The sequence below is a fragment of the Ceratotherium simum genome, chromosome 18, assembly GCF_057802395.1.
Source record: "Ceratotherium simum simum isolate JZ-2026a chromosome 18, ASM5780239v1, whole genome shotgun sequence".
NCBI classification, from domain to species: Eukaryota; Metazoa; Chordata; class Mammalia; order Perissodactyla; family Rhinocerotidae; genus Ceratotherium; species Ceratotherium simum.
The window spans coordinates 30,404,188-30,427,471 of NC_141917.1; the positions used below are offsets into that span (position 1 = coordinate 30,404,188).

The following is a 23,284-nucleotide window of genomic DNA, read 5'->3' on the forward strand; positions in this document are numbered from 1 at the left end:
GGCTAAAGAGTAAATCTATGGTTTCAACACGTTAATTGTTAATAAGTACAATAATAGCCTCATTGCTGTGGCTTTATAACTGCTGTGAATTGTCTTTCCTGTGAGCTCTCTGTTGCTAAGTAGTTTTCATTGCAGACTAGCAGAATATTTTTTCATTGATAATAACTTCAAACAGTAGTGACAGCATCGGGGGGTGGCTTCTCATAATCTTTATGAGCCACTATTCACCCACTAAACTACTGCATGATTGCTACGCAAATACAATTTCAAGACAGTCCTCTCTCCTCCTCTTCTAATGAGGCTCCCTCTTATACAGAATTATCTACTCTAAGTCTTAAATTTCCTAGTCTGTAATGTAGAGATTATGATTTGTTCTTCAGGAATAGCAAAAGGGGGGGGCGGCCCGGTGGTGCAAGTGGTTAAGCGCGCGTGTTCCGCTGCAGCGGCCCAGGGTTTGCCTGTTCGGATCCCAGGCGCACACCAACACACTGCTTGGCAAGCCGTGCTGTGGTGGCGTCCCACATAAAGTAGAGGAAGATGGGCATGGATGTTAGCTCAGGGCCAGTCTTCCTCAGCAAAAAAAGAGGAGGATTGGCAGATGTTAGCACAGGGCTAATCTCCTCACAAAAAAAAAAAAAAGAATAGCAAAAGAGGGGCCGGCCCAGTGGTGGAAGCAGTTATGTGCGTGCGCTCCGCTGCAACAGCCCGGGGGTTCACGGGTCGGTTCCCAGGCGTGCACCTACGCACCGCTTGTCAAGCCATGCTGTGGCGGCATCCCAGATAAAGTGGAGGAAGATGGGCATGGATGTTAGCCCAGGGCCAGTCTTCCTCAGCAAAAAGAGGAGGATTGGCAGATGTTAGCTCAGGGCTGATCTTCCTCACAGAAAAAAAAAGCAAAAGAATAAATAATAATAAATAAACAATAAAAGATTATGTTTACCTATAGAGTTTATTCTAAACAAGTTAAATTTATTTAGTTTTTTCAATTTGATGATTTTAAAGTAGACTAGAAAATGTTTTGATGTTTTTACAATGTTAAAATATAATCAGCTATTCATTTTTTCTTCATTTATACATTGCCTGTATTCCAAGCAATTTCATGATTCTGTTATTCAAAACACTACCTTGGATTTTAAGATACCTGCTGAATAACATTGTAGTGTGGAAGCCGTGTTATAATTAAATTAGCAGATGAAATCTTTAGAGAGAGAATGTGTGTATATGTTCATATGTATGTTCAGTGTCACTCCCATAAGAGCAGGGGCCCAAGCATTAGAACAAATTCTTTCTTGACTAGCTATATGGTAATAATTGAGTTAGTAACATGCATATGTGCCCATTCTGTGTTTGCTCTTGTGTCTTTCAGAATCAAGTGATTAATTCTCTACATAATTCAGATTTGGGTAAAAGATCTAAGTGGGAAAGATTTTTTTCTCCACTCTTCAAGAGGGTGGTAATGTTATGTATTCCATAGCCCAGAGAGGATAATTGTACAGAATGCTTCTTAAGTAATTTATCACTTTTACCAATGATTGATAAAAGAATTTATGTTGCTATTTTAGCTTTCCACTGACAAAACTGTGAAAGTCCTAAATATCTTGGAGAAGAATATTCAAGATGGGTCAAAGCTTTCCACTTTGTTAAATCATGTAAGTTTAAGATCCATGTTGTTAATTTTACCCTTACTATTGTTAAGATATAAATTTTTACATAAGGAACTTTGATCTATAGGGAAAATTCCAAATTTCACTAATTTGAGTTTGTTATCACCATTTACTAGTTACATTCATTAGCATTGCTGCTATAATTGCACTTTCAGTAATTCAAAATTAACGTTACACATTGTCAATTCACAACTTTGACAAAAAGGAAGAATAATAACAGATGTAAATTTTTTTCAGTTTATGGGACTGTTCTTTAATCTCACAATATGCTCTTCCTTGTGTAACTGTATAAGTATGTTTAAAATGTCCTTTCATTTATGAAATGATAATAGGTAGTAATTCTTTTTCTCAACCTTCCCTGGAGAAATAATTTGAAACCTTATGCTGATTGTCTGATGTATCCTAAAACATTTATCTTTATATACCATTTCTATACCTAGCTCAAATGTTGAGAGGATTAAATAAATTAATTCATGTAAAGTGCTTAACAGTGTCTGCCATGTTGTAAGTTCTCAATAAATGTTAACTACAACTGTTATTACATTTTAGTATGTTTATATCAAAAACAGTAGCAACATGATATAATGGTTTCTGAACTGATTAAAGTAAATTGCCTGGGACCTACCTTCCTAGGCTTGTAGCAGACTTTCAAAATCATATGTACATTCAAATTGATCTTGATATCTCTATCATTGATGAATACAAACACTAATGCTTATAGGCATTCAATATAAGAGATTAGAATTTGGGAAGGTTTTGAGCTAATGAATTTTCTTTATTTTTAAAGGCTGATTACCAAAGTAATATATTTATTATAGAAAATTTCCAAAACACAAAAAGGTTCATATTCTCATCCAGCAATAACCACTATTAACACTTTTGATATGTATACCTCCATTCATATATATACATACATACTACATATAATTAAATAATTTAAATGCACTAGATTTTATTGCATGAGGAAAATGTTCTTGATGTTTGCAGAAGCCACAGGATTGCTAAATGATCTACATGGAATAAAAAATGTAGGAAAATAATCGCAAGTGGTATTTCTATGACTTTTAAATATATCCATATTTTTCCAATACGCTCTTTAAATTAGTTTTTGAATCATAGAAACAGCTTAGAGAAACCTATAGTGGCAATCTACTCCATCTTTAGTCTACAAGTTTTGTTTAAAACACTTTGGCAAGAAATTGTGATAAATATTATCAAGAATCTAGAGTTCTAGAGAGCTGGCTGGCTCAGTCTTAATGAAATTATTTTCATTCCTGAAAACCTTAGCACTATTTAATGTGTTGTAAATAGCCTTAACATTTGGAATGAATGATGAACCTCCTTAACTGACTCTTTCAAACAGTGATTTTAATATCAAAGAAAAGCTACTTTATCTTACTTTTTAAAGTAGGTATGTAAACAGTAAAATAAAGGAAAGCTCAAGAGTTAGGAAGATTCAAGTGAGTTTTTAGGCATTAGTGATTGGAAAGCCCCTCTCTGCTTTATGTATATTATGCTTTTATTTGTTCCTTTTACCAGTGTGTAAGCTTTGAATAGCAAATATAGGAAAGTATTCTTAGAATGTAAGGTTGATACTTCATAACTAAGGATGTGATAGAAGGATTTTCACTGTAAACTGAAAATTAAAAGCACTTCTTCCCAATTGTAATGCATTTTGCTGATGTGTAAATTAAAGTGCAGTCTTCTATCAGTTGTTGAATTCCATTTTAGAAAATAAATTATATTTTCAGTGGTCTGCATAATCACCACTTTTAAATCTCAGTTTCAAAAATACAATATTATTGAAAAACAGGTATTAGGAATGCGTGAGTAACACTTTGCTACTTTTAAATAAGGCTCTACTTTTGTTGTTGTTAATTTTTGCTTTGTTCTTACAACAGCAAGCAGAACTTATACAGTTTTTTGACTATCATAATATTTATATCCCAAACACAAAATTATTTATATGCAATTATAGTCTTTAGCTAAAATCTTAAATTTGGATAAAGTACACAGAAGATACAGGTAACTATGTTTGTCATTGGAGTGTCATCTAGTGGTGAAATTAGGAGATAGAATATATTATGTTGGAAAACATTGAAACAAAAATCTATTGTTTCAATACGAATATCAGTATTGGTACTTCATTCCTGATATGTTTTAAAGAATGTACATACATCAAAATTCTTACCATTGTTTTCCACCGGTGAAAATCAAATATATCATGATTTCTTTTTTATATTTTAACCTGTAAATGTATTTATTTTCATTTCATTAATGATACGCTGTTTTATAGAATAACGATACTGAAGAAGAAGAAAGGTTATGGAGAGACCTTATTATGGAGAGAGTTACAAAATCAGCAGATGCCTGTCTTACAACTATCAACATTATGACATCCCCTAATATGCCAAAAGCTGTATATATTGAGGATGTAATTGAAAGAGTTATACAGTACACTAAATTTCATTTGCAGAATACCCTTTATCCTCAGTATGATCCTGTTTACAGATTAGATCCTCATGGAGGTTAGTTTGCCCTTTTATGTTGATAGTTTTTGAGTATATCAAAATTACCTGTTACATAATTTTACCGTATTGGATGGGTCAGAATGTAATGACTTAAAATGGCACCAAAATTATTAGAATATATAAATTGTAATAAACACTGGCTTTGATTTGACTAGAATGTAGAACTTCTAGTTAATCTAGTACTTGTTCAATTATAATTTCTTTAGCAACTATTTACATATAATAGAAGTAATTTCTACTGGTCAGGGAAAATCCCAGATAATATTAGCTTCTGATTCCATTTATCACTTCCTAATTTTACCCAAAATATTAGTTATCTACAAAATGGTTTGATTTAAGATGTATATTCTTTCTCTTATTTATAACCTTTATAAATGAGCGATGAAGTAGTTAACATGTATACATTTGAAGAGAGGAGGATAAACTTGGTTCATGAAGAAACCTATTGTTTAATAATTGCAAGTTAATTTAAAGGGAAATATAATCTTACTGTGTTGCTCCAATGGAAAAAAAATAGAAATAAAGATAAAGTAATATTTTAGATGTAAGAATTTAATAGCCACTGAAATGTGCCATAGATTATCTGTTAAAAGAATATTTATTTTCTAAGTATCCCTAGAGAATAATTTTCTCTTTTAGTAAATAACCAGCTTTATTTGCCAGGTTGTATTTTCATGTAGCAAAAAAAAAAAAAGTATGTTCTCTTAATTCAGAAAACAGTTTTATTGCCTTTTATTAAAAATTACTGAAAGTTGATATATTCCTTCTTTTTGAATTTTATTTTGTTTTAGGAGGCTTATTAAGTTCAAAGGCAAAACGGGCTAAATGTTCTACCCATAAGCAGAGAGTAATAGTAATGCTTTATAATAAAGTTTGTGACATTGTTAGCAGCTTATCAGAATTGCTAGAGATACAACTTCTTACAGACACAACAATCCTTCAGGTAAGTTTTTTTGAAGTATTCTGTATATTTCTAGACCAAACAATTTAGGAATAGAGGGTCCATTTGAGTTCAGTGTAACCTTGCTCACTCAATGACGCTAGCACAATGTTAATTTTTTCCATTCAGAGTGTTATATTTAAATTGAAGAAATAAAAGTTCAAGGAAGTTTTAAAAAGAAACATTTTTGGCAGAAGACAGATGCATGTAGTATAAATTCTAAACTCTAAATTCTCTGAAAGATAAATTATCATTTCCTTTAAAATATGTCAGGGGCCGGCCCGGTGGCGCAAGCGGTTAAGTGCGCGCACTCCACTGCAGCGGCCCAGGGTTTGCTGGTTCGGATCCCGGGTCCGCACCGACGCACTGCTTGGCACGCCATGCTGTGGCGGGGTCCCATATAAAGTGGAGGAAGATGGGCACGGATGTTAGCCCAGGACCAGTCTTTCCTGGGAAAAAAAGAGGAGGACTGGCAGATGTTAACACAGGGCTGATCTCCTCACACACACAAAAAATATGTCAGGATATTTTCATCCAGAACAGCAAAATATTTTCAGTTTTCTGTATATTCCTGTGACATTTATCAGTCCAAAAGGTGAAGATTGAAGAATGGCAGCTATGAAGGAAGGTATGTGTTGATGTGTTTGAGGATGAAAGGGAACAGAAAAAGAGCTAGATGCTTGTTGATGAGGGAAAAGAAAGTGCCCTCTCACTGTTTTCCAGTAGATTTATGAATGCTTTGAAATTTATTAAGGTAGAATGTTAGTGAAATCAACTAGAGATGTGTACAAATTACTCTCTTTTTGTGTTTGTACAGGTATCATCAATGGGAATAACACCATTTTTTGTGGAAAATGTCAGTGAACTACAATTGTGTGCCATTAAGTTAGTCACTGCAGTAAGTAAAATCAATTGGTATTTTTGGTTATCCTCCAGAAAAATAATATTGATATCGTTTAATCCAAACTTGCAAAAGTTAATGCAGATTCAAGTTTTCCATAGATGCATTTCAACATGGACTATTTTAGTGTGCCTTAGATTTTAAACATTTCTAAATATTTAAAAATACTTCAGTTAATAATTTATTATTATTTGCAATAAAATCAGAATTGTTTTAAAATCATTTAAATCTTGTCTTACTTTCTGTACCCAATCTTACTTTCCATACCCACGATATCATACTCCTCTAAATGAAACCAGTGTACTCTGACTTCTACAAGAATGTTAGGGTTAATGATAGAAAAGTTGAGCAGATTATCTAAGTCATTGCCGTTGAAAACATTTTCATTCTAAATGGCAGATGATATTTTTTATTACATGATATAGCATTTTTGTTTTGTTTTCAAATAATTATAACAAACTTAATTTGGAATCTTATAATTATTAAACAGGTATTCTCAAGATATGAAAAACATAGGCAGTTGATTTTGGAAGAAATTTTTACTTCACTTGCAAGATTACCAACCAGCAAGAGGAGTTTAAGGAACTTCAGGTAACTAATTATAGCAAAGGCCGAGTATAATGAAGAACTTCATTATATTGTAGCCAACATATATTTATTTTTCATCCTTTCTGTCTGATTTTTATTTAAATGATCAAATAAAAGAGAGGCAGTTCAGTCAGAACAGCATGAAGAATAGCTTAGATGTGTGAAATAACAATGCACATTTGGGGAACTTAAAGAAGTTCAGTGATTCTCAAGTATAAAGATCTATGGCAAGGTTTTTCATTCTTGGCGCTATTGACATTTTGGGCCAGATAATACTTTGTTGTGCAGGGCTGTCCTGTACATTATAAGATGCTTAGCAGCATCCCTAACCTCTATGTACTAGATGCCAAGAGAAACCCCCCCCTTCCAATTGTGACAACCAAAATTTTCTCAAGACACTGGCAGATGTCCCCTGAGGGGCAAAATCATCCCCAGTTAAGAACCACTGGTCTAAGAGAAGAGCAACAGGAAATATGGCTCAAGAGAGTCAGAGGCAGTTCAAAGATTTTATAAGCCATACTGAGGAACTTGGACTTAATCTTTTATACAATACAAAGTCATTAAATATTTTTAAAAGAGAGCTGAAAGATTACTCTAATAGCAGTATAGAGAATAAACATGAAGATTAAATGCTTTTAAATCACTAAGCACAGAGTAACTAAAGAATGTTATTCACTGCTGTGGTCAGGATTGTTGTCCTTGTCATAGGTAATCATCATCATTGTCATTACTATCATTATAATATTCTTGAAGGATTAAATGTGTTAACCTGACGTATAGGATGATAATTAGATTGCTTTGAAGGCTGTCATTTGTAAAATGATTGTTTTTATCTTAATTTTTTGGACTAATTATATATTAATAAACATCTATTATCTATTAAACCTGAAGAAAAGCCATCAGCATATGAAAGATTTCTTACATTTTTAGAATATTCTTACAACAAAAGATTTAGAATTTGATTTTTCATATTCTGTGCAACTGACCTCATACTTTAGCTGACTGTGTAGCAGATTTTAGTAAGAAAATGAATACCAGGGCCGGCCCCGTGGCTTAGCGGTTAAGTGCTCGCGCTCCACTGCTGGCGGCCCGGGTTCGGATCCCGGGCGCACACCAACGCACTGCTTCTCCGGCCATGCTGACACCGCGTCCCACATACAGCAACTAGAAGGGTGTGCAGCTATGACATACAACTATCTACTGGGGCTTTGGGGGGAAAAAAGGAAAGAAAGAAAGAAAATGAATACCAGAGTGCGTGGGCATTTGGAAATCTTGAAGACTTCTCATTTTAAAAATCATTTCAAGGGCCGGCCCTGTGGCTTGGTGGTTAAGTGCGCGCGCTCTGATGATGGTGGCCCGGGTTCGGGTCCCGGGCGCGCACCGAGGCACCACTTCTCCGTCCATCCTGAGGCCGAGTCCCACATACAGCAACTAGAAGGATGTGCAGCTATGACATACAACTATCTACTGGGGCTTTGGGGGGAAAAAATAAATAAATAAAATCTAAAAAAAAAAAAAAAAAAATCATTTCAAGAAATATTGGATATTTTTCATTATAAATTTTTATCTGCAGTGCATATACAGTATAGAAATTTGTATTAAATATTGCACTTTTCCTTTGGCTATTTAAATTTTTCCTTTGGCTATTTAATTATCTAAGTATGCATAGGCATTTAGTTGGTATTTTTCCTAATTAATTTAAAATAATTAGAGGGGCCAGGCCCGGTGGCGCAAGCGGTTGAGTGCGCGCGCTCCAATTCAGCAGCCCGGGGTTCGCGGGTTAGGATCCTGGGCGCGCACTGACGCGCTGCTTGGTAGGCCTATGTGGCGTAGAGGAAGATGGGCACGGATGTTAGCTCAGGGCCACTCTTCCTCAAGAAAAAAGGGGAGGATTGGCATTGGATGTTAGCTCAGGGCTAGTCCTCCTCACAAAAAAAAAAAAAAAAAAAATTTAGACATAAGGACACTATTATACGCACTAAAGGTAATGCTTAGAAATATTGGTAAAGAAAGCATCCTGAAACTTTCAGATGATAGATGACATGTAAAATGAAATTCTCTTCATACTCTATAATTTAAATATTTTCCTCATTAAAGGTTAAACAGTAGTGATATGGATGGAGAGCCTATGTATATTCAGATGGTTACAGCACTAGTTTTACAACTAATTCAGTGTGTAGTACACTTACCGTCATCAGAGAAGGACTCTAATTCAGAAGAGGACTCAAATAAAAAAGTAAGGAATCTTTTTATAAGTTTTATAACTTTGTAGTTTTATAGAAAGAAGCACCTATATTCTCTGCCATTCTTATAAAACTGAAGTTCTTAATTAGGGTTTTATGGTTAGGCTTTAGGATCCTTATTATAGAGCACTAGACTAGGTTTTATGGGAGCCTTTGAGTTCTGATTCTGACTATTATATCTACCAGTCATGAAACATACAAATCATTTTAATCTGAGTTTGTTTCTTCAGCTATAAAATGGGGATGATAATATCTAACAAGGCTACCATGCCAAGTTGTAAGACTCAAATGACATATTGAATGTGAAAGTGAATATTATAATTATAATATGTAATATCTATACTAATGCATAACATATAATTATAATTAATGTGGAGTTCATGCAGAAAATGAATTTATGCCCTCACTGTTGAATAACTCGTAACTAAGGTTTCCTTTTGGTTTTGTAGCTTTTGCCTATCAGTGCTAATAATTTTTCCAAGTTCTATAGTATTACCTCAAAAAATTTCAAAAGAGGGCCAGCCCGGTGGCATAGCAGTTAAGTTCGCATGTTCTGCTTTGGTGGCCCGGGGTTCGCCGTTCAGATTCTGGGCAGAGGGCCGGCCCAGTGGCATAGCAGTTAAGTTCGCACGTTCCGCTTTGGTGGCCCGGGGTTCACCGTTTGGTTTCTGGGCACAGAACTACTCACTGCTCATCAAGCCGTGCTGAGGAAGCATCCCACATCGAGGAACTAGAAGGACCTACAACTAGGATATGCAACTATGTAGTGGGACTTTGGGGAGAAAAAAGAAAAAGAGGAAGATTGGCAACAGATGTTAGCTCAGGGCCAGTCTTCCTCAAAAAAAAAAAAAAAGGCACGCTGCCAGTTCAGACTGAGCACTTTAAAAAAAAGTTCAAAAGAAATAGAAATAGTTTTGTTTCTCTATTCTGTTATAGCCAGATATATGTGTGTGTAATAAGAAATGTATAATTAAGTAAAAAATGCATATCAAAAAAGCTGAGGTCTCTGTTGTTTCTCCCCCTTTCCATTGTTCTCTCTCCAATCTTTCCTTTCTTACCACTGGTGACCAGTATCATGAGAATGTTTATCTTCTTCCATTTATCTACCTAAATTTGATATAGAATTGGTTTTTGTAATTTACGTAAATTATATAGTGACATATTTACAGCTAATTGTTTTCACTGGACATTATTTTTAATACATATAACTAATACCTCATCTTTTTGAATTGGGTTAAACACATCATATAACTATATCACAATTTAAAGCAAGAGTTTCTCTAGATATACTTAGAAGTAGAATATTAAATCACACTGTACGTGCATTTTTAATTTTACTGGAACTTGTCAGTTCCCTTAATAAAGTGGTATTCTAGTTTACATTCTTATTTTTTTTATTTTACCTAGTCTGGTCAGTGTGAAATGATACCATGTTTTATTTTGCATTTTCCTGGTGACTAGTGAGCGTTTTCATATATTTATTTGCCATATTTATTTATTTATTATTTCCACAACTTTGGATTGACTATTTATATCCTAGTCTTTAAATTTCTAACAAAGGAGTTGAATTTTCTTTTGTATTATATTCCAGTGTTTAATAAACTTTGAGCTTAGAATGTTTTTTTCTAAATTCTTTTTGTGTTTTCAATCAATTTCTTCTTGTTCTGACCTAGATCATGATAAGCAACTATTGATATTGCATTTGTTAACCACATTTGTCACTCTTACATATTTTTGTAAATTAAAATGAACTCTATCGATATTTTTATTTAGTTGTTTTTATAAAGTATTGAAATATGTTTAGTATGTTAATTATAGCTTCTCTTTATATATAAAAGAGTAGTTAAGCGTTTTAGTATTTAAATTTATTACCCCTATTTAGTAGTGACATGGCAATAGCAACTGAACTAACTTGCTTGTTGGTTACTTCTTACATCTGTATAAATTTATTTTTCTCAATCTAGGTTGATCAAGATGTTGTCATTACCAACTCTTATGAAACAGCCATGCGAACAGCCCAAAACTTCCTTTCCATCTTTCTTAAAAAGTGAGTAAAATTAATCTGATTTTCATTTTCCCCAATATAGAGAATAGTTCATTTATTTTAAGTAAAAGATTAATCCAGTTCCTGCTGTGATCTGAACCTTGAATATGTGTCCCCGGCCCTTGATTTCCTGATCTTTAAAATGAGGCAATTAGAATATTAAAAATCTAAAATTTTATGAACTTGCTTATATGTTGGGCTCCAAAAGTAAAGTTTAGATTATAGATTGCAATTCTGTCATTTTTTTTCCCCAATATATTTTTGCACATTCTAATGGAATAGGAAAATTTGTGGGGAGAGGTTTACTTAGTCTTCATAAGAATTTATGGTAATGTCGTAGAAAAACAGTCATCATTTTTAAAAATGTGTTATACTTGCCAGGCAGTAATATTAGTCAATAAATGAATTCCCTATAGTAGAGGAAAAGATGAAGTTTGAGAAGTAAATTCATTTTAAACCATATTTTATTTATTGTACTCTCTTAAAACTTATTAGATGTAGTGAAAACTTAATTAACAAAGTTTCAGTCATATTGATGAGCATGTCACCTAAATTAATAGCGTTTTCATTATCTTTGAACAGATGTGGTAGTAAGCAAGGTGAAGAAGATTACAGACCACTCTTTGAAAATTTTGTTCAAGACCTTCTTTCAACAGTCAATAAGCCTGAATGGCCAGCTGCTGAACTACTCCTTAGTTTGTTAGGGAGACTGTTGGTAAGAGTATAGCATTTAAAGATTATTAGATTACTAGAAGACAACATAATGAGGATATACTCTGATTCACAGATGATGAATTCTTTAAAAATGTGTAAGGAAATACGACCATTGCATCTCTATTTTTGCATGTGCATAACTGTAACACAGTATCGTCCGTACCTTGTAGAAAACTTTGAAATGTTGTGACTTTTGTGACTTCCATTTCATTACATAAGATAACAGTGTTTAAAAACTTTTTTTTTGGTTTGGAAGTATTGTTAGTGAAAAGCATCTCAACACTGAGTCATAAGTTATTATAGTTAATTCATTTCAGAGCATGAAACTGATTAATGTGAACTTTGTTGTTTTTAAGAGTATTTCTAAAAACATGATACTTTTTAGTCCTCATGTAATACAATAGGGAAATGCAAAGAAATATTGTGATTTCTCTTTTTATTTTTAAACTACATTTGGACTTCTGCAATACAAATCATAAGAAAGCTTTTTGAGACCTTACTGTGAACTGGAAAGTACATTAATACTATTTTGAAATCAAGATAATTAATGTTTCATAGGCATCAGAATTCCAGCCTAAGAAATTCTTACTCAGTAGTTTCCCATTTTTAACAAATAAACAATTGAGCCTACATTTAAAGAAAGTGACTGTGTTCTTAGGGAGGTTTAATCTATGATTTTTTTTTTTTAATGAAAATGTTCAGACTCCAGAAGCTCAAAAGGCAATCACTTTATGGAACAATATCACAAGAAAAAACAAGTTTAAATTTCAAATAATATAACATAGATTTGGAATTCATATAATAAGTTGCTATTAAAAATGTATTTTTATAAATTTATTAAATAAAAATTATTTTGATGTTTAGGTTCATCAATTCAGTAACAAGTCAACAGAGATGGCTTTAAGAGTAGCGTCTCTTGATTACCTTGGAACTGTTGCTGCACGACTAAGGAAAGATGCCGTTACAAGCAAAATGGATCAAGGGTCTATAGAACGAATTTTAAAACAGGTATTGAGATAAAGGATTAAAATTATGGGGTAAATAACAGGTAAACACTTTCTTTAGGTATTCTTATATTAGTCTTGCATTTCATTTTATAGATTCAAAATAAGATTTATACTTCTAAAAGTGGACTTTTCAAAAGCCCTGCAGAGAAAGTTAATACCTTAGGGTGAATTATAATGTCTAACAGGAAGTGTGTGTGTGTGTGTGTGTGTGTGTTATAATGTCTAACAGGAAGTGTGTGTGTGTGTGTGTGTGTGTGTGTGTAACACTGGCCATGAGCTAACATCCATTAGCAATCCGCCTCAGCAAGATTGGCCCTGAGCCAACATCTGTGCCCATCCTCCTCTGTTTTGTATGTGTGATTCCACCACAACATGGCTTGATGAGTGGTGTGTAGGTCTGCACCCGGGATCCGAACCTCTGAACCCCAGCCCGCCGAAGCAGAGCGCATGAACTTACCCTCTGCGCCACCAGGCTGGCCCCAGGAACTTTCAAATGATTTATATAAATCCTTAGTTTACTTTCTTTTTGCATACTTTTGTTATACATAGCTATTTTCTATTTAGTTTAACCTAAGTTTTATTTAAATCTTTAGTTTACTGAGATAATGGTTTAGCATACCCAAATTGTTTTGTACCTTTGAATGTTGTGTGTCTTTTTCTATTGTGGAAGGGTGAGGAGGGCTTTTCATTTTATTATATTAGAGAGTTTTCATGGGAAAAAGTGTTTTATTTCTTCAGTTATTCTTTTTTTTTTAAGTATGGTTGAGGTGGTAGTAATACTGAAAGTTAACTTAAGAAAATTGGCACAAAAATGATCTGTAATCCTACCGTATACAACTGTTATTTTCTTTCTATTCTTTTTTTTATGTCCTTTGCCATATCCATGCTGGCCATTAGAAATGCCTTAAATTTTTTTTCTGCTATACTTTTTGTTTGTTGGTTGGTTGGTTGGTTGGTTTTTTTTTTCTAGCACAGTGTAAAAAAAATTTTTTTTCAGGTTGTACTTTGTTATTTTGAAATAATTTTAAACTTGCAGAAAGGTTATGCGAATAGTACAAAGAGCTGTCGTAAACCTTTCACCCAAATTCCTTAATTGTTGACAATTTACAACATTTGCTTTATCATTCTTTTTCAAAATATATATGCATGAGTATCTGTATATGCTTTTTTTCTTTCCCTGAACCATTTGAGCAGACGTGATGCCCCCATTAACCCTGAATTCCAAAGTGTGATTCCCTAGACAAGTAGCACCAATGTTACCATCACCTTAGGAACTTGTTAGAAATGCAGATTCTCAGGACTCTCTCTGGACCTACCCAATCATAGACTCTGGGGATAGGGACCAGCAGTCTGTGTTTTAACAAACCCTAATGAATGCTGAAGGTAGAGAACCACTGCTTACTGTGTCTTTTCTACGAACAAAAACTCTCACTTAAATATCCACAGTAAAACTATCAAAAGCAAGAAATTACCATTAATATAATACCACCATTTAATATATTACTGCCATTCCTATTCTGTTTAATAGGTTATAATTTGTTGCTTTCATTGTTTAATGCTCAAATTGCCCTAGATTTGACCAGTGAGAGCCCCTTGAAGATGGCTTTTGTATCTTTTTGATATGTTCCCATCTTTCTTTGAGCTCCTGTCTTACTTTGTGGCACAACAAGATGTTTGAGGCTCATCTTTTACTTTTCTTGCCCTAGCCCTGGAATGAGCCATTTCTCCAAGTACTGCTGGTTTCTTTTATTGGAGAATGGTAATTTAGAAACCAAGAGGTAGGTGCTAGGTGATTTTCAGTATTTCTTAGAGGAGACCTAGGACCTCTTGTTTGCCACATATGGCCATGTAGATTGTACACTGTAAATCTCGAAGAGAGGGGTCATTCGTAAATATTTTTATGGCTCTCAACATACGTCCAAATTGCTTCTGAAAGTTTACAGTGTACTAGTTTACAATGCTATGAAAAATTTCTTATTGGATCCATTTTACCACACTCCTAGAACATGGGTTATTCTAATCTTTGTTTTCTACCTAGATGTATTCTAAACCATGTATTTGGCATTTCACATGGTAAAGCTAGAGTATAAGCTGTAGCCATGAATGTTAGCTCACAGTTAATTTCTGGCTCTGTACTGTTCCTGACAGGACCTAAAAATTCAGTCCATTTCTGCTCCTGTAACAAGTGAACAGGTCACCTATTGTGTATTTAGTATCCTACATGAAATAAAGTACTGTTTTTATATTAATTATAAATGAAAGTATTTTCCTTCCAGAATTTTCTTTTTAAATAATATCCCAGGGCTGGCCTGGTGGCACAAGCAGTTAAGTGCGCGCGCTCTGCTTCGGTGGCCCGGGGTTCGCAGGTTCGGATCCCGGGCGCACACCGATGCACCGCTTGTCAAGCCATGCTGTGGTAGCATCCCATGTAAAGTAGAGGAAGATGGGCACAGATGTTAGCTTAGGGCCAGTCTTCCTCAAGAAAAAAGAGGAGGATTGGCATCAGATGTTAGCTCAGGGCTAGTTCTCCTCACAAAGAAAAAATAATAATAATAATATCCCAAAGAAACCTTTAACACATAATAATACAGATAATAAGTCTCTATTTACTAGATTAAAAGTTTGGAGTTCTCTTTTTTTCCAAACAGAAAACCAGTGCTTAGGACCTTCCTACCTCTGAAGATTGAACACATTGTTCTGATAATTTTTATGTTAGCTACCTGTGTGCTGCTTCAAAGAAAGATGATATGTAGTTCATAAAAACAAAAGCCAACCTTAGCTATCAATATATATTTTTCAGAAATAGTATTCTTCTGTTTCTTCCTTTCAGTTGCTATATTTATATTTTCATTTTTATCATTTATCATTTTTCCCTCAGATTTGCATTTACAATTAGATGATTTACTAGAGTACATTAGTAATATCTTTTTTGTTTTTACTGGGTTTATTTTGTAGGTTTCAGGAGGAGAAGATGAAATCCAACAATTGCAAAAAGCACTGCTTGATTACTTGGATGAAAACACTGAAACTGATCCTTCACTAGTGGTAGGTTTCCTTTCTTCTCTTTTTTTTTTTTTTTTTTTTTTTGGAAATATCACATGTTTATTCAAATTGGGTCTGAAAGAAAATTGGGAAGTATCATGAAGAGGAAAGTTGTTTGGAATGTTGATTTTTGAAACAAAGGGATACTGGATCATCTAAACAGAAAAGAATGGTTATGGATTGATTTGTCTTATATGGAATTCTGGTACAGCTATTGCAGTATAGGAAAATTGTGACACAGAAAAGATTTCGAAATCCTTCCATAGGTTATCTTTGAGACTAGGCTAGATCGTTGTTCCTCACAGTGGGCATGGCCCAGGTGGCGTGTGAGACGATCAATTAGAATATAAAAAGAAACTTAAAATTTTATATGTATAATTATTTTGGAATTAATTTTATTTTTATGTATGTGGTGTATCCAAAATATTAGTATAATAGGATCATATGTAAAGTTTATAAACTATATTAGGGAACAATGTGCGTAAATTGGTACTTTTCAACTTTAATTTTTTTTTACTGATGGGATATGCGATCTTAAAGAGGTTGGAGATAACTAAGCTATTCAGCCCAGGACTGCAGGTTTTCATTCTGTATTGAAAGGAACAGATTATAGGTGTGCCTTGGTGTTAAAATATTTCAATAATAATTGGCTGTGTATTTCTTGAAGAAGTAAGATGAGATGTTAAAAATAACTGGAGTCTTCTACTTTCAGCATTTTATCCATTTATTCTAAACGTTTCTAGTTGACCTATCATCTATCTAATTTTACTCACTTATTGGGTGATACTGTCCTTAGTTAAGTAGCTGATAGCGTTCCAGATTTAATAGTTTTGTTTATCATATTATCTTTTGACATCAGCACGTGTTAAGACAAAGTAAAATAAGTTTTCTATCATTCAGATATTCTAAATGTTCTAGCTTTTTTAAAATCTGTTTTTATCTAATAGAAATTGCTTTAAAGTAGACATTATTGTTTCTATTTCTGATAGTGAACACTTTATCAATGGGTTGGAAAGTTTGTAACTAATTTCATCAAATTCGTCTTATCTAATTTCGTTCCAGTTTTCTCGTAAATTCTATATAGCCCAGTGGTTCCGTGACACAACTCTGGAAACAGAAAAAGCAATGAAATCACAAAAAGATGAAGAATCATCTGAAGGAACACATCACTCAAAGGAAGTTGAGACAACTGGTCAAATTATGCATCGAGCAGAAAACCGGAAAAAGTTTCTTAGAAGCATTATCAAAACCACACCTTCTCAGTTTAGCACATTAAAGTAAGATCCAGAGAGAAAACATCTTCACTTTTTCAGTTATCTCTTTGAGATCTATTTACCTACTATACAAAAAAATTATGAGATCTATTTACCTACTATACAAAAAAATTAAATAAAAATTTAATGACTTTTTGTTGCAGGATGAACTCTGATACTGTGGACTATGATGATGCTTGTTTGATTGTTCGATACTTGGCCTCTATGAGGCCGTTTGCCCAGAGCTTTGATATTTATTTGACACAGGTAAACTGGACCAGGATTCCTTATACAATGATACTGATTTTTCTAATTCTGGATACTTGTGGGGTACTGTACAATGTCTATTTATTGTTGAGAACAGATATTTTAAAAGATCGTGAAAAGTATCATTTGTTTCTTTGTTCCATGTTTGATCAAATGTCTTTGTTCTATGTGCCTTTTATATATTGGTTCCTGTTTTACAGATAAATGGATATATATCTGTATGAATGTACACATATATGGTATAGGGAGAGTGATTTTATAAAAATAAATTATTCAATTCCCAAGTTATTATTTAAATAATACTAAGTATCCTTGATTAAAGTTACACATAGTAAGGTTATAGTGAGGCTACAGGTCCTTGCAAATGAAGCATAGCAATAAAAACCAGATTTAATTGAGAGTGGCAGGATACAGGAAAGGCCCTAAAGTATAGAATGCCTCACTTATCTTGTGTACTGACCTTTAAGTTAAAGCTTTGGATCAGTAAGATAACAGATCTTTTACTCACTTATATTCAAATTAAAAGGGAAGTAAATATGATATTTATTTTCATATCTTTTGCATGTTTTCATGCTATATTTTTTTAAATGTTATATGTTCTAAAATTTGTGAATATATCAATGTTTGCTTGGCAGATCCTTCGAGTTCTTGGTGAAAACGCAATTGCCGTTCGAACAAAAGCCATGAAGTGTTTATCTGAGGTTGTTGCTGTAGACCCCAGTATTCTAGCAAGGGTAAAGAGAAGCACAAACAATTCTTCTTATTTGAGTTTTCTATTCAAATTAAAATACTAGCTTTATTTAGTATAAATTATCTTTTGTTTGTGTTTCTTTAGCTTGATATGCAGCGAGGAGTTCATGGGCGATTGATGGATAACTCCACTAGTGTCCGAGAGGCAGCAGTAGAATTGCTGGGTCGATTTGTCCTTTGTCGACCGCAGCTTGCGGAGCAGTATTATGATATGCTGATTGAAAGAATATTGGTATGTTTTTTTTGTCATTTTTATTATGATTCATGAATATAATTTTGCCTTTCTAGTATTCTGTTTTTTAAAATGTTAAGCCATGAAAGTAAATATCAGTTATATATTTATATTGCCTAATCTATGAACTGTAGCAACTTTCTCAAGGGCATATTTCAAGAGGGCTGCTCAGTATTGTAAAACCAATCTTTGGTGAAAATTGGATTCCTTTTTCAGTTACCAGTGCCTTTTGATATGCCAGTTTACAGTGAGTAAATTATAGGAACTACATGACGCAGTTAAATATTTTGGACAGGAATCTAAAGTAATTATATATGTATGTATATAAATAGGAAAAATTATTTTAGTAAAAGCTAGGTGCAGCTTGATATCTGACAGTATTTTTGAATCCTTTATGTATATGTGCATGTTTCCTTACAGCTGAATTATGACAGGCTCGGCTACCTGCAAGTTAAACCAGAAAGTCATTTGAGTCTTAAGAACAACCTTAAGAAACTATTCTAAGATATTCTTTTCTTGTATGTCATGGAATTCTCTGGCCCTGAAGTACTTTCCTGAAAAATAAAATGAAACATTGGCATTACAAAATATCTTTGAAATCTCCACGTCACCCACTGCAGGCATATTGACTTCTTCTATAACTCAACAGGGATGCATTAGGCACAAGGTTAGGTATTTCCACAATAAGAGAATATTTTATCACCTTTAGCCTAGTATCAGAATATTGTATGGCTGAGAGTTAGAATTTCAGCTTCAACTAGCATAAAATCTTGATTTAAGAAAAGAGTGGAAGATTTTTTTCTCTTTTACTGCCTCAGTCTTTTCAAGAGTAAAGGGCAAAATCAACAGGATTCTCAAATCTAATGAACTTTGACAGCAGTATATCCAAAAATATTTTCATGATTGCTAAACTGCATAATGTAAATAATTTTGCACAATAAATGTTTGATGCTTTTTATTTATTTTTAAAACTTTTTAATTATGAAAATTTGTAAAGTTAAAGAAAAATAGTACAGTGAACACTCATATATCCACCACCACATTTCATCTATATTTTTTGCTTATTTGGTTTAAATTAAATTTCAAACATTTTGCTACTTCTCCTGTGGATACTTCAGCTTACCTCTCCAAAAAATAAGGATACTGTCCTTGTAAACAAAAAGCCATTATCTCAGCCAGACAAATTAACACTCCCTAAATATCATCTAATAACCAGTTCATATTCAAATTCTCCAATTGTCTCAAAAATTAGACAAAAAAATTCTTTTCCAGATTTTTCTTTTTTGTTAAACAGAATCCAGTTAAAGATCATATTTTGCATTTGGTAGTCATGTTTTAAAATTTAGAGTATTCTCTCGTTACACGCTTTCCTCGTGACATTGACTAGTTTAAAACAACCAGGGCAGTCTTTTTCCTCATGGTTTGGTTTTATTTAATTTGATCCTTTGTTTCTTGTATTTTCCTATCAACCATAAGATGGTGACACTAATTTGATTAGATTTAGGTTAAAATTTTTGTTGCAAATACTTCATATGCTATTTAAGTACCAGACACTATTCTAAAAGTTTCATGTTTGTTATCCCATTTAATTTTGGTAAGCTTCTACTCTAGTCTTGTGTTCAATACGGTTTAATATTTTTCTATGTGTTGGATATCATATTTGAAAAGTAAAGATGACACAATAAAATAACCCATATTTATAGTAACATTAATAAGAAAGAATATAAAGAGGGAAGTATATAGACCATCTTTATCCTGTTAATAGATAGTAAATATACTGCTTGTTGGTATTTATTTTCTGATTTCACTTTATCAAATTTAATACCTACACCTAGGCATCTTGATTTTTCTGACATTTAAAAATACCTTTCTGTTTTTAGGATACTGGCATCAGTGTCAGAAAAAGAGTAATAAAGATTCTAAGAGACATCTGTATTGAACAACCCACATTTCCAAAAATTACAGAAATGTGTGTAAAAATGATTCGCAGAGTCAATGATGAAGAAGGCATTAAGGTAAGATGAAATGTGGACTATTTGAAAACTCATTTTTCATTAATGTTTTAAATAATTTAAAAGTTTGTTGTATCAAAATTTTGTTGATTTAAATATACATAAAAACTTTACAAATGCATCAATATTTTTAGATTGAAGATGTACTTTGATACATTTTTTTATTTCTAGATCTTGTATTAATTAATAAAATCTGATCTTTTCCAACCAATTCAGCAGTTATAATATTTAATGTCATTGTAGAGATTGCATTATATAGGAAGTTTATCATCAAATTCAAGTTATTTTGATTTTCAAATGATATGTGCTTGGTTTTCTAAATTAGTAAATGCTTTGTTGAAAGTCTAATCCTCAGTTCATCAGTGAATTTATGTTTGTATGATTGTCCCTGTATATATTTTTTTTAACGACTTCTCCCCACAAGTGGTAAAAATATGTTTTAATTTGATCAAAAACATTTGAGTGTGTACTATGCAGAAGTTCTAGGCTATCTTTACCAAATTGGAAAAGATTATAATTTTGAGAAATTAATTGGTGATTTAAAAAATAAAACTGAGTAATTCGTACCAAAGATTCCCAGTAGTTTGTGTTTTCCTTAGTTATTTATAGCTTTGTTTTGGGCTTTACTGAGAATTTGGGATTGAGAATTTTGCCATGTTTGTTATAGTTAGTTTGAAATTTTTCTTTCTTCTAGAAATTAGTAAATGAAACATTCCAAAAACTCTGGTTTACTCCGACTCCACACAATGACAAAGAAGCAATGACGAGGAAAATTTTAAACATCACTGATGTGGTAAGAAGGACTAGAACAAGGATGTGGTCCCTGTGGGTGCAAATCTAGTTGAGGCATACCCGTCTTAAAAAGGGAGAGACAAGGATGAGATATTTGGTTAAGCTCAACATTTAGTACTAGTTCTCTTACTTTATATTTCTACAAGTACTCAAGGGATGCAAGTAAGACGAGATTGGTGTTTCTACATAGCCCTACTTTTTGGCATTCATTGACTTAAGCATTGATGTTGAAATTCTCCAGTTCCTCCAATGATTGAAAACTGAGAAGGAAAGAAGTGGATGAATAGATACAATAGCCTCAGGGATAGCAACCTGAAATGAGATAGTAATTACTACTTTTTTCAGAAAACATGAATTAAGATTAGTATCATTATGTTTAATTAATTATACACATAAGCTATAAGTTTTTTTGACCCAGAATACTTCTCATGTTTTGAACATAAGAAATTTTATATTATCAATTACCTGATCATCTGTTTCACTCAAGTCTTTAAATCTGTTATCTAGAAGGAAAAGAAGCAAACATTTCCTTTTTTATTGTTTTAAACCTTAGAGATTTTTCTGACAGTGTGTGATTCAAGTTATTGTTCAAAATGTAATACCATATTTAATTTCAATACTTAAACTAATTTCTTGAATGTCTTCTAAGATATTTTTAGAATAAAATTCTTTAACATTGGTAAATTATTGGCTTACTGAGAAAAAATAGTGCACTATAAGAATAAGTTTTTTAATTCAGAACATTGAGATATCTGTATACTTCAGGCTAAAGCATAGCGAAAGTTTATTTTATTCAGATTTTTAAGTAAATTTCTGATTGTAATAGTTTCACCATATTTTCCCTTTTAGGTTGCAGCCTGCAGAGATACTGGATATGACTGGTTTGAGCAACTTCTTCAAAACGTGAGTGTTATTTTGACTCCTGATAACAGCTAACGTGAAATTTATTAGAAGGTCAGTCAGTTCTTTGTAGACTTTATGTTTAAAAGAAGCTTTTCAGTTATTTTTTAAGTATTTGCCTTTTGGTAGGGAAAATTTATTTCCGTATATTAGAATGAATGTTTCGGTTAATATTCCTGTTTAATTGATTATTCACTTGCTTGTTGTAAGTAAGTTTTCTAAATCACTAATTGAAATTCTATTTTCTTTTCCTTCCAGATAATTATTTTTTCCTTATCCCTTTAATCTAGGTGATAGATATGAGATCTATAAATATATATATAGATTGCATTAAATATATATTTACATTATTTGACATGTTATAATATATGTAGAATTTCCTATAGTAGTGCAGAATTAAAGCACAATTAGTATTCTTTAAAAATTCCATAAATGGAAGTGTTTATCTCCCTATGAATTTTTTTATTTCAAAACTTTTCAAATAGATAGAAGTACCCATCACTCAGCTTCAAAAATGGTCAGCATTGTCTCTATCTTTTATCTCTATCTCTCCCCCATCTTTTTGTTTGTTGTTTTTATGGGCTTTTTTTTTTTTTTTTGGTTGTAATGCTTTTAAAGCAAATCCCATACTTTATATCATTTCACCCATAAATACTTGAGTATCTATCTCTAACAGAAATGGCTTTTAAAAAAATAACCAGAATATCATCATCTATATCAAAGTAAATATTCATAAATTATCCCCTAATATCTAATATCTAGTCAGTGTTCACATTTCCTAGATTGTCTCAAAATGTATTTTTATAGTTGATTTGCAGTTGCTTTGGTTGATATGGCTCTTAAGTCTCTTAATCTGTAATAATCGACCCCTTACCTCTCCTTTTTTCATGCCACTTTAATGTGTTTTTTTGTAGAATGTCACACATTCTGGATTTCATAAATCTCTTCCTTCTGGTGTCATTTAAGTTGTTCCTCTATCCATCATTTTTTTCTGTAAATTCTTAGAGGCTTAATAATATTGAAGTTCAGTTTTGGGAGTAGAGGACAAGAATACTTCATAGGTGGTGCTGAATATTATTGCATCGCATCAGGAGGCACATAATGTTTGGTTTTCCCATTTTCAGTGATCTTTGAGTTTAGGTGTTGTCAGCCTGATGCATCTATTATAAGGATTTTTTATAAAATATATATATATCACCATCAACTACCTAATATATTATATAATATATAACCATCCAATATATAATATGTAACCATCTAATATATTATGTAATATATAACCATCTATTACCAAGATTGGGTTGAAATGATCATCACCTAGATTTATTATTTCCATTAAAAGTTGCAAAATACTGATTTTTTTTCTAATTATTTTATTCCTTCTGTATTAATTAGCTGGGATTC

At 32.7% G+C, this 23,284-nt stretch overlaps 1 protein-coding gene across 3 annotated transcripts in view; it reads left to right on the forward strand.

Annotated features, from left to right (window-relative positions):
- NIPBL (NIPBL cohesin loading factor) overlaps positions 1-23,284 on the forward strand; it is a 189,759-nt gene that overhangs the window by 129,304 nt on the left and 37,171 nt on the right. For all 3 annotated transcript variants that reach the window (XM_087443205.1, XM_004422744.3, XM_014781592.2), the window contains exons 16-32: positions 1,563-1,649; positions 3,961-4,192; positions 4,987-5,138; positions 5,953-6,033; positions 6,527-6,627; positions 8,722-8,860; positions 10,832-10,914; positions 11,494-11,626; positions 12,490-12,633; positions 15,588-15,677; positions 16,737-16,951; positions 17,092-17,194; positions 17,830-17,928; positions 18,030-18,176; positions 20,057-20,191; positions 20,883-20,981; positions 21,830-21,883. In XM_087443205.1, the coding sequence (XP_087299331.1) occupies positions 1,563-1,649; positions 3,961-4,192; positions 4,987-5,138; positions 5,953-6,033; positions 6,527-6,627; positions 8,722-8,860; positions 10,832-10,914; positions 11,494-11,626; positions 12,490-12,633; positions 15,588-15,677; positions 16,737-16,951; positions 17,092-17,194; positions 17,830-17,928; positions 18,030-18,176; positions 20,057-20,191; positions 20,883-20,981; positions 21,830-21,883 (2,094 nt within the window). The remainder of the gene's footprint in view (positions 1-1,562; positions 1,650-3,960; positions 4,193-4,986; positions 5,139-5,952; positions 6,034-6,526; positions 6,628-8,721; positions 8,861-10,831; positions 10,915-11,493; positions 11,627-12,489; positions 12,634-15,587; positions 15,678-16,736; positions 16,952-17,091; positions 17,195-17,829; positions 17,929-18,029; positions 18,177-20,056; positions 20,192-20,882; positions 20,982-21,829; positions 21,884-23,284) is intronic.